At 39.7% G+C, this 11,669-nt stretch overlaps 3 protein-coding genes across 4 annotated transcripts; 1 reads left to right on the top strand and 2 right to left on the bottom strand.

The window, feature by feature from the left end:
- Nucleotides 1-6: 6 nt before the first annotated feature.
- LOC135161187 (coiled-coil domain-containing protein 34-like) lies at nucleotides 7-2,495 on the bottom strand. Its single transcript, XM_064118537.1, has 5 exons — nucleotides 2,204-2,495; nucleotides 1,550-1,891; nucleotides 567-982; nucleotides 206-346; nucleotides 7-131 (listed from the first exon to the last, which is right to left on the bottom strand). The coding sequence occupies exons 1-5, from the start codon at nucleotides 2,257-2,259 to the stop codon at nucleotides 7-9; spliced, it is 1,080 nt and encodes a 359-aa protein (XP_063974607.1). The 5' UTR covers nucleotides 2,260-2,495.
- A 64-nt stretch (nucleotides 2,496-2,559) lies between these two features.
- Nucleotides 2,560-6,349, top strand: Alix (ALG-2 interacting protein X). Its single transcript, XM_064118520.1, has 5 exons — nucleotides 2,560-2,972; nucleotides 3,362-3,477; nucleotides 3,550-3,677; nucleotides 3,805-5,701; nucleotides 6,097-6,349. Exons 1-5 carry the CDS (start codon nucleotides 2,767-2,769, stop codon nucleotides 6,219-6,221), a joined length of 2,472 nt encoding a protein of 823 aa, XP_063974590.1. The 5' UTR covers nucleotides 2,560-2,766; the 3' UTR covers nucleotides 6,222-6,349.
- Nucleotides 6,350-6,752: 403 nt separating this feature from the next.
- On the bottom strand, nucleotides 6,753-11,646 carry LOC135161181 (uncharacterized). 2 transcript variants are annotated; one of them, XM_064118525.1, is made up of 8 exons: nucleotides 11,478-11,646; nucleotides 10,800-11,102; nucleotides 10,633-10,720; nucleotides 9,938-9,967; nucleotides 9,250-9,395; nucleotides 9,001-9,088; nucleotides 7,822-8,080; nucleotides 6,753-7,593 (listed from the first exon to the last, which is right to left on the bottom strand). In XM_064118525.1, the coding sequence occupies exons 2-8, from the start codon at nucleotides 11,080-11,082 to the stop codon at nucleotides 6,970-6,972; spliced, it is 1,518 nt and encodes a 505-aa protein (XP_063974595.1). In that variant the 5' UTR covers nucleotides 11,083-11,102; nucleotides 11,478-11,646; the 3' UTR covers nucleotides 6,753-6,969. The 2 variants fall into 2 exon arrangements, with proteins under 2 accessions (XP_063974595.1, XP_063974597.1); XM_064118527.1 differs by lacking the exon at nucleotides 11,478-11,646 and adding an exon at nucleotides 11,257-11,423.
- Between the last annotated feature and the right edge of the window lie 23 nt (nucleotides 11,647-11,669).

Raw genomic sequence — 11,669 nt, 5'->3', positions numbered from 1 at the left:
ACCGAATCAATGTCGAAATTCATTCCTCATCTTCCTCATGGGGGCGCGAGAATTTTTCGGTGACTCCGAGGTTGCGTCGTCACTGATCCACGGGATGGGGTTCACATACGCTGGTTTTGCTTTCTGATGAGCTTAAAATGAAATCGATATTTTGAAATATTGGATCAAGATGATTCTTAACAAGGACGAAAGGGGCTTAACTGACGTAAGAGTCCCTGCGTCGCTGGTCTCGGAGTGTTCCTCGCCCTTTCTCGCCATTCTTCGAAGGCTTTCACACTCTCCTCCACGCGTTTCTTTTTCTCTTCATCGAGTTGCCTCAATTTTTGCTCTTGTTCTTCTTTTTGGGCTGGAAAAATTTCACAAAATCATTAAAAATCATAATTAATCTTTTTTAAAAAAAACCATCTCTCAGATTTAAAACTTCAAGATCAATTAAAGCTTTTTTACTCTTCAATTCAAGAACCAGCTGATCATTTCAACACCTAATTCATTGACCCTCCCTCCCCCCTCCTCCTCCTCCTCCTGTGACAGAAAATATTAAATTAGTTTTTAAATTAAGAACGTACCTTTCTGGGCCTTATTTTTATTAAGGGACCATTGAAGAAGACATATCTCCTTAGCAATAACTGCTTTCTCCTCGATCTGCTTCAGTTTCTCCGCCAATTCCCGCTCCTTCTCAGCTAGTTTCCTCTTTCTGACCTCCTCCTGATTTTTTCTCCTCGTCCAGACTAGAAAATTCTCGTGCTCCTTACGTTCGCGTTCCTCTCGTTCGCGCAGGAGCCTCTCCTCCTCGGCTTTTTTATTCAGTTCATTTTTCTCGGATTCTTTCTTGAGCCGGAGTGACTCGAGTTTCTTCTTCTGGATCCAGTCCTCATGGGCCAGTTGTCGAGGAAGGGAAATTCTCCTGGAGCATTCACGGGACGAGAGGTTCGAGGTCGATAGGGACCCGCATATCTGGACTCTCTCGCCTGTTGTAGTGTATCTAATGACGCGAAAAAATGCCATTTCTGTAGCCGAAAGTAGGATGTAGAGAAGTCTATAGAAAATTCTATCGCCCGCTCTGGACGTGTCTATGGAAATCCCATAGATAATTCTGGAGACGAGTCTATGGAAAATTCTATAGTGAAGATCATATAAAAAAATCGAGGGGTTGTCCTTCGAAACAATCTTGTTAGAAATTCTATAGGAACAGATCGTTCTATGGGGACTCCTACATCGCATTCTATAGGATTCTCTTAATTTAAATTTTCTGGTATTTTTTGGTTTATTTTTATCTTCGTGGGAAAATCAAATGTTGAGAAATCTTTGAGGGGAAAATGAATTGTAATTGATATAGCTTAAAATCTATATGCATTAACAAAAAATCATGACATTCGATTAATCTGTTGTTTAAATAATCAAAGAAAGTACTGGCAGACAAATTAAGATGAAGAATTGAAAATTGTAACAGAAAATACGGAATCAAATTATGAGGAGCTCCGATTATTGAACCAGATCCATTTAAAAAATCCTATAGCCCATGTCAATAAACTGTACTTATTTACGATACCTTGGGATTGTCTCTGAACTCTCTGAGCCCTCATCATTACCCTCATCAATGACACAACAACGTTCAACCCGGGCTGTCAAATTGTCCTGACTCACGGAAATCAGGGATGGGGTGATCGATGATATTGCCGATAGCGATCGGCAAGTATTCAACATTTGGGGATTATCGTCCAGGGAAAGCCGGGGCAAACCTGGCGAAAGGTCCGCACCGTCTCCACTGGGTTCGCAAATTATTGTCCGACGATTTTTCATGGGTTTCTCTCCATCGATGTTCATTGGTTCCACATAAATCGCCGGATTTATAATTCGTAAGGATTTTGTGGTTGAAATACGATCGTTTGTACTAAAATTTAATGGGGAAAGTTTCAAGTACTAATAGAAATTCAATAAGTAAATAAATAAATAAATAAAGTGGTAAACCGAGATAAGTTGACTTCTCACCGAGTTCAGTTTTTCAGCAATATCTTCAAATCTAAAAGAGATGGCGAAATTTTTGTAATTACATTTATTGTAGTACGTAATTCACTCTACAAAAAAGGTAATAACAAAAATTTTGCCATCTCGCCTAGATCTCGAGTTATTCATCAAAAAGTGGTAAATATTCAAAAGTGCCTCATCTCGATTTACCACTGCGCTATGAAATAATAATAATTACCTTTTTAAAGTCGAGTAATCGCTGTTATAATTACCAAAGTCTCCTGAATAATCCATAGTTGGCCCCCAAAAATGTCGATGCAAACATGAAACCTTACAACTGAAAAACAACTGAACGTCAAACTTATTTAATGTCTCGAGCGTCAGAGCATGTGTTTACATCTATTAAAATTTAAAAAATTAATCCAATATTCACAGTATTTGATTACATAAAGTAAATAAATTCAAATAAATTAAAAAATCCATTTTACAAAGGTCGAAAATTAATGCAAACGAGAAACTGTCATGTTTTGAAAAATTTCCGCCAGTCGCCTTCAAAATGGCGGCGCCAATCAGACGTCGCAGGTGCACACACTTCGAACTAGAGATCTGGAGCACCTCTACAAGATTAACTATCTCTTTCGCGCCCATTAGAAAAGATCCAGAAAAATAAATGAGTCATTCATAAGTACTGCATGACAGCAAAGAGGAGAACAATACAGTGCATCCCACCACGTCAGTGAATTCCCGTGAATTTGAACAGTCGGTAAACGCACCGGAGACGAAAGGAACACACCCGTCAAAATGGCTGAATTAATCGCAATACCGCTGAAGAAACCGTCAGACGTTGATGTTGTCAAGCCGTTGACAAATGTCATCAAATCAACGTACAACTCCGAAACAAATCAGAAGGATTACGGTGAGGCCATCAACGAGTTCAGTAAACTGAGGAACAATGCTCTGTGGCGAGCTTTTGAAAAATACGAGAGCTCTCTGGAGGTTATTTACAGGTATATGAGTCATTTTGTTAATTAACAATCCTTCAGATTAATTATTTGTGATATTGCCAGGTGTTCAAACGTTGGATGATCTAGTAATACTGCCATGACATTTTATTTTGATTTCAACAGTTGAGAACGGAAGTTTTGTCAGTTTCAATTTTTTGACAGAACGTCAATGGATCTTTGCAATTATTTTTATTCAATTGGAAAATTAATTCTCCGCAGGATTGGTCAGTGTTTAAACGTCGGATGACTAGTGACATTGTCAATGACATTGAAGCAATTTTGATTTGATGAATGAAAAAAAAATTCAATTTGTAGACAAAACATCTCAATTGATTTTTTCGAGTCTTTGAAATCCAATTTTTCTGTACTTTATTTTTTTCGTGCTGTTATAGCTATTATGATCAGCTCTGTTCACTGGAAGGAAAAATTCCAATTCACGAATTACAAATTCCATTCAAATGGAAAGATGCCTTCGATCGTACCATATTCGGGGGGAAGTTGAGCCTAAGTATGTTTCTAAAATAATTATCGATGATTTCTCGAGTTTTTTTGTTGTTAACAATCTTGGCGTTTTTTCCAGCTATTAGCACACTTTCGTACGAAAAAATGTGTGTGCTATTCAACATTGCAGCTCTGCAGAGCTCTGTAGCTGCGAGCCAATCAATGGAGAGTGACGAGGGCCTGAAATTGTCTGCCAAATTGTTTCAAGTGAGTCTCAAGAATATTTAGTTTAATTAGTTTCAACATTCTGTTCCTCATGTTTGGACGAGCTTTTTTTTTAAAACCCTCTTCTTTATCCTTTGCTTTGTCTAAACATGTTCCTTCCTGATACCAGCAAGCAGCAGGCATCTTCAACTATCTAAAGGGCAACGTGATGTTGTCAATCCACCAAGAGCCAACACCGGACATGTCTCCAGACACGTTGAGTGCCCTCTCGTCATTGATGCTCGCCCAGGCCCAAGAGATCTTCGTCCACAAAGCCATTCACGACTCCATGAAGGAAGGCGTAATCGCCAAGCTAGCCTCGCAAGCTGAGGAGATGTACGCCGAGACAGCAAAGCTCTTCCAAAAGGACATGTTCCGTTCCTTCTGGGACAAGGACTGGGTGCCCCTGATAACGGGCAAGCAGTCCGGCTACCGAGCAATGGCTGAGCTGTACCAATCAGCCGTCTGCAAGACGAAGAAGGCCATCGGCGAGGAAATAGCTAGGCTGGAGTACGCAGTGGAGCAGTTCAAAGTAGCTAGCCAACGTTCAAACAAGCCGAACCTCTTCGAAGAATACTCAGGACGTGCCCAGCGTCGTCTCACCGAGGTCAAGAAGGACAACGACTTCATCTACCACGAGAGAATTCCAAATGTGAAGAGCCTGGAGCCCATTGGCAAAGCAAACGTAGCGAAGCTCCTCCCCTTGAGCCAGCCAATGAGCTCTGGCTTCAAGGACATCTTCGAGGAGCTGCTGCCGGTGGGCGTTCACCAGGCAATTTCCTCCTACGAGATACGTCGTAACGAACTGGTCAATTGCGAGATATCAAAACTACGAGAGATGACTCAAGTCCTGAACACAGTACTAGCCAGTCTGAATCTTCCAGCAGCTATTGAGGATACCAGTGGCACAGAAATACCTCAGTCCCTTCTGGAGAAGGCGAGCTACGTGAGGTCCGCTGGTGGCATCACAGCCCTGGAAACTGCGATGAACGAACTCCCAGATCTTCTCCAACGAAATAAAGACATTCTAGACGAGACTGAGAAGATGCTAAAGGAGGAACGAGACTCTGATAATCAGCTGAGGGAGCAGTTCAAGGAGCGCTGGACGAGAATCCCCAGTGACAAGTTGACCCAACAGTTCACTGTCAACGCCCAGAAGTACCGAGCCATCATCGACAATGCTGTGGCAGCCGACAGCACTGTTCGACAGAAGTTTGAGGGACACAGAGAGGGGATGGAGATGCTGAGTCTGGATGAAAGCCAGTTGGCATCTGGCATTCCCTCCGGATCTGCTCTGCAGGCTAGCGGTGCTGTCACCCAACTGCAGAGCCTCATGGAGCAGGTGGAGACGTTGAAGGCTGAACGAGATGTCATAGAGAGTGAATTGAAGTCAGCCACAGCTGACATGAAATCTGTTTTCCTAGCTGCTCTGGCTAAGGATGGAGCCATTGATGAGCCCAATCTGTCGGTGGAGAATATTGGGATGACCTACGGAGCCTTCACCAATCAGATACGCGACAGCTCGGCCAGGCAGGAGAGCCTCGTGGCAGCTATTCAGTCTGCACATGCTGAATTCACCAGGGAGCAGAGTGGATGTGGAGGAAATAGGGAGGCCACCCTCAGGAAGCTGGCATCAGCGTACGACGCCTTCAAGGAACTGAAGAATAATCTTCACGAGGGCGCAAAGTTCTACAATGATCTTACCCAGCTGCTGGTCGTCTTTCAGAATAAAATATCTGATTTTTGCTTCGCCAGAAAGACTGAGAAGGACGAACTGATGAAAGATTTAACGACTAATTTGAGCCACAGTGGACCTGCTGTGACACCCAGCATTCCAGCTCATCATTCCGCTCCGGATAGTGGGTATGGGACTGTTGGCGCTCCACAACTCCCTTATCCCACACAGTTCCAGGGAAGCATGCCCATGCCTTATGCCGCCACCACGAGTGCACCTTATCCCACTTATGTGCCACCACCGATGCCTAATACGTATAATCCGTATGCAACTATGCCGTATCCAAATCAAGGTAATCAATCTTGTGTTGTTTCGTGAAGGGATTCTGAGGGGCGAAGAATATTTGAAGGGCGTGTTTGAGCGATATTTGGAGAATGTTGAGTTAAAGACTCAGCTTCTTGAGAACGTTTTTAGAGTCTTCCTGACCACTAAATACCTTAATTGAAAGCACAAACTATTTGTTTACTCATTAGGGAAGGGTTTTAGGGGAAAGAAATTCGAGGACATACGTTTTTCGTCGAGGGAAGAATTTATTTTTTTTAATTTTTTAATTAATTAATTTCTGAGCCCTTGGGTCTTTGATTGCTTTATATTTTTCATTATAAAATCCAAGAAAAGCTTCACTATGATTTTATCCAGTTCCAAATATTATTACATTGCTAATTTAATATTAATAATTGAATGTAGCTCCATACGGGGCTCCAAGCTATCCATACCAGCCTCAGCAAGCCCAGCCGGGATACAATCCTGGCTACGCAACATTTCCACGATATCCCGGTGAGCAGCCACGTCCCGGACAGAACCAGTGGTGAATCTGGGACGCCTCAAAAAATAATTATGTCGATAATGCTCTTGTTACATAAAATTCTAATTCTCTGGAAGCTTGACGCTTGTTTATATTGTTGTCAATAAACTATTAATTCAATTCCTACTATTAAAACTAGTCAAACACAATTATTCAATACTGAAAAATAATTAGATAAGGTTAATCTTTCATTCCTTCATGATTTATTCCTCTCAATACATTGAATTGACATTTCAAATATATTTAGCTATAAATTTCTTTTTCTACAATTGGACATGTTTATAATGTGAAAATGCAAATGAAAACCATTTTTTTTTTCAATTAATGGGGTGGTAATGCAATTCTTGTATTTCATATTGCCTCGAGCGCTGGCAAAACGAATTTCTTATGAATTTGTGGATTACCAACGGCTGACAATGCGGAAAAATATCGAAAGTACCATCGTCGAATTTGAAATGATGTCTACATGGATGCTTTGAAAATTATTTTCATTTTTAAAGTCTCCTTGACTATCCTACAGATACATCAACCAAAATGCTGTGTAATCAAATCCCAAATGTATTTTTCACTGAAAAAAATGTTGCTACACCTTATTTTACAAATTCCTTGACCGGATAGAACAAAAACCTGAAACAACCAAATCTTCCGCTTTTAATTTTCATAATTAATTACCTCGGAATTTTACAATTAATCCTCGCAATTATGACGTGATAAAAATGAATGAGTCCAGTGCAAAAAAAAGTGAAAATAACTCCTCAACGTTTAGAATGACAACTCTCAGAGGAAGGACTACGTGAAGACCTCTTGAATCTCTGTTCCACTCCCCCATGGTCATCACGCTTCTTGGTCTCGTCATTATCCCTCCTGTCATTCCTGCTGCCATGTCTGGAGGAGCTGGGGCTTGTCCTCCTGGACCTCCTGGAGGTGGAGTGCCTGCGTGAGGTATCACTCCGACGACTGCTGTATCTCGATGTCTCCCTACTAATTTCCCCAGACCTGGAGCGCCTCCTGCGACGTCTATCACCACTGGACTGACGCCAGGAGGACCTCCCATTTGCTCGAGCCCTTCCTGACCTACTGTCCGATCTTTCGTAAGGTCTGGTACTGTTAATTCTACTCTGGACACGCCCATGAGTATTGTCCTGATCGTAGGTGGATCTACTGTGATCTGGACTTGTCTCGACTCCTCTAGTTTCACTGGCAGATTTTCCGGATTTTTTTTCATCGTCGTGGGACTCTGTGAATCTCCTGGGACCTCTCTCACCTTCATCTCTGGCCATTCTCTTCAAGTCATCCAGCTTGATCGTTCGTTTCTGCGCCTGCTTCCAGTGAGGGGGCGTCGCACTGCGGGATCTACTCTGAGATGGGGTACGATATCTCTGGAAATGATAGGGACGTGATTAAATGGTAAATATCGATGGGGAGTGAGAATTTGAAATTGGGGGATGGATTAAAAGATTCCATGTAGTGTTAATTAATTTAGAAGATTCTACCTGCACTCAAATGATATCGTAAACTGTCTCAAAAGATAAATAATGAAAAACATTCTTCAAATAAGAATTAAAAAATGCCACTGGAACATGATTTTAAAAAAAATTAATACATACGAATGTTCCTCTCCCTTTGAAAATTCGTCCAGTTTTTCGATAATTCCGAGGAGCCTCTCGATTATAATATTGTTTAAACTCTTTCTGATTGGCGTTAGTGTTAGGTCCAGCGCGATAAAGAAACTTGTTGGCAGGTACTTCCGGTATTTCATCGGGATCGATTTTCGTGATTGACACGAGTGGATGAGGATTTTGATGTTCTTTTCCATTATTCTCGTTCTCACGTTCACTCTCGTCCGATTCAGCTGTTCTCCTGTCGCTGAGGAAAGTCCAACATCGGGTGATAAGTAAATTAAACGATAAATTTAATTAGGTGGAAACCAAGTAAAACAATTATTCACCAAATTTATGATATAGCTCACTAATGAACAATTCAGCCATAACAATTATTTATTTAATAGGCAGGTAATGACTCCGTAATTGCATGGCTCCCAGATCTCTCAGGAGTGAAAAATTGAAATTTCCCGAATAAAAATTTCGGAAAGAACAAAAATCGATTGAAATTTAGCGGAAAATAATTTTTTTCCCCGACTAAAACGGTCGTGAAATCTCTCTGGACTTGTCGTTTCACAAATATTCCATGTGTACTTGTGATGGAGTTCATCTCCTTGTCCTCCAGTTAGCCAATTGTCACGGGTTTTTCCACAAAAACAAGACACAAAAGAGACAAAACACATGTTGATCGAAAAATGGAAATCCCTTTTAAATTCCTAGAATTCCATGTTATTGGGTTTTCAGTGACGCGAATGTTGCAATTGTCGTACGACAAATCAATAGACTTTAATGTCAATGATATAAAGGAAAGAAGGGCAACAGATATCCATTGACTGCTCGTGATTACGAAAGTTCGATAAATTCCAACAAATAAAGATGACTTATCTTCACAAGATTTCTGCCTGAAATTTTATCATTTTTTGTCCTCTTGTTAGTATTGAATTTAAAAAATACTATTAATATGATTTTGGTAGACACGATTCAAGGTAGATGCGGGAAAAATAGGCGTGACTACACTGAATATTATCTACATGATTTTTCGCTTGATTTTTCAATCTATAAAGTCTTGTAATTAAAAAATCAAATGGAAAATCATTTAGATAACGTCGGGAAATGCGTAGATTTAAGGCTTAAAGCGATAATCCTATTCATGAAAGGCTATCAACACGAAAAGAAATTTCTCACTTTTTTTTATGTTTCTTCCTTTTTTTCGAGTGCTTTCCGGAATCAGGAGTGGAGTCTGCCCTCATCTTCTTGCTGCTGCGTGTCTCCTCTAAAATATGAAAAACTTGTGTAACCAAAAAAATGGCAGAGGAATTTACCTAGAAATATTTCTTAAAACTGTTCACGTAATTTCATTCTGAAATCTTCAGACATTTATGAATTTTTCCTACGCCTACAATGTCAATGTCAATTGAAAATAATAATTTTCACCTTTTGATTTAACTTTCAACACAAGTTCTCCACAGTGGACGACTTTGACATCCTGCAATGGCCTTGACATCCTGTCAACAGGCAATCCCTCAATGTGTAAAATACAGTCCTGTCCGGAAACAACCTCTCCAAAAACTACATGGACACTGAGAAAAAAAAATTATCATTAGTAACCACCAGGAATAAATCGTCCAGGTGACGATTATCAAGTTAATTTCCATGTAATTCGGTCGTGAAGTTGTGAATGAAGATGAGTAAACTGATCTCCATCCTTGTTTTCTGATGAATATCTCAAAAACTGCAAAAAATAGCGGAATTTTTACAGTAACCTTTTTTGTATGGGATAAATAAGGGTAAATATATAGAAGATTAACACCCGGGTTACGCTTCGGGTAACACAGCTGTGAGTCGCAGCAACGATCGATAGACTCAATTAAACAATCGAATTGGGGAGTAAAGGGGCTCTACCACAAAATCAATTGCCAGAAATATATTTTAAAAAATCTATCTATAATTAATTCATTTTGAGAAGACCTTTAATTTTAACACAATACGACCTCACATAAAGGTAAGCTCTAATTACTGAAAGAGGTTTTAACAAAACAATTCCAGTGTTTCTGGGTTTTGAGATATTCACAGGCAATTGAAACTTCACAGCAGAATTAAATTTAATACAATGTTTACTCACTTGTCAAGATGGGGTGCGGGTTGCGTTGTACTATAACAACAAAATTACATTAAGATGATAAATGGCGTAGAGAGAGAGAGCTTTTTCAACTTTTCATCGGGTCATTGTGGTGTAGCAATGGTACAGCAAGTCCTCGCTCATGACTACACAAAAACAGTGCTGGTTATTTATTCCCGTGGGGCCATGATCTATTGTATTTTCCACCACAACGGGATTATTTTTCGATTTGGACGTTTTTAATCCTCAGGATGAGGATTAGCATGCACAGTAGTCATCATTCATATGGTTTATTGGCTCTAGTAATGACAATGAATTGTTTTATAAATTCACTAAACTTGGAAAAAATAAATATGAAAACGTGTAGTTGATGGAGTTCATTTCGTCGAGGATTTATTCGCTGTAGTTCTGCCTTTGCAAATATGATTTGGCCGGAGATAAACAAAAAGTGTACAATTAAAAATATTTATATTCTTTAAGAAAAATAAAACTCATTCATTAAGAATTTCAATGCATTAATAATTGAATTGAATAGTAATTCAATGACATATTTATCAGAAAAATATTGGTGACTTAATTCAAGTGTAATTAAATATCCCAAATACCGAACCGCGTTACCAAATAAATAAAAAACGCAAAAAATTATTTCCATTCGTTAAATTTTCTCCAATTACCATAAAACTTCATTAAGTACTCACATAAAAAACTGCGATCCATTAGTATCCTTTCCTCGATTGGCCATGGAAAGCAGAAAAGGCTTCTCATGTTTGAGAGTAAAATTTTCATCTGAAAGATAAACCAAAACAGTCTTCGGATTTCGTTGGGAAAAAAAATAGAAAAAAAATTTAATGACATGATTCAGTACCTGGAAAAGTGCCTCCATAGATGGACTCTCCTCCTGTGCCATTTCCTCCGGAGAAATCACCCCCCTGTATCATGAAATCCTTCACCACTCGATGGAAAATAATTCCCTTGTAATGCAGAGATTTTCCAGTCGTCTTTCCCAGGCCCAATTCCCCAGTACAGAGGGCACGAAAGTTTTCACACGTTTTGGGGCACAAATCGGTGAATAATTCGAATACTACTCGCCCAATGGGAAGACCCCCTATCTCTACATCGAAAAATACTCGAGGGTTCACTTTCCCCATGATGACAGGATTTCTACTCCCTAAAAGTATTTTTTTTTCACAGATCAGTGGAGAATAAAATTGGTCGTCTACTTATCATTCGCTTCCACAATTAAATCAGTTCCATGGATTATTCTGTTAATTATCTTCCAACAAGATAATTATGTATGTCAATTAATAAATATGCGTACTAACCAATAAAAATAAATGAAGGATTTGCCAACACGACATAGTCGGCATAAAAAAACTTTTGTTTCAAATTTTATTACAAAAAATTCAACTCTTGAATTTCATAGATTCCAACGCAACGAGACGATAAAGGAACTTTATTCTGAGTGACAATTATGGCCATATCATCAACGGAAATGCCGTGCCTTAACGATCATAATTTAATGAATCCTTGAAAATAACCTCACCTCAACTGTCCCTTAAACTTCCCGTTCGAAATCCACTTCCTCTGGGGCCAGAAAGATGCCCAAATTTTCCTTGAATTTCCCCTTCCTCAACGTGTAACTCCTTGACAATAAATTGTGATAAATCCACGAGAACAGCTTGGAATCTGGATACGCACGCACTCATCGGCTAATTTGTCCGCCATGTTTTGCCAG

This window comes from Diachasmimorpha longicaudata, chromosome 4 (assembly GCF_034640455.1).
Source record: "Diachasmimorpha longicaudata isolate KC_UGA_2023 chromosome 4, iyDiaLong2, whole genome shotgun sequence".
Taxonomy (NCBI): domain Eukaryota; kingdom Metazoa; phylum Arthropoda; class Insecta; order Hymenoptera; family Braconidae; genus Diachasmimorpha; species Diachasmimorpha longicaudata.
This window is presented reverse-complemented; position numbering and strand designations above follow the sequence as displayed.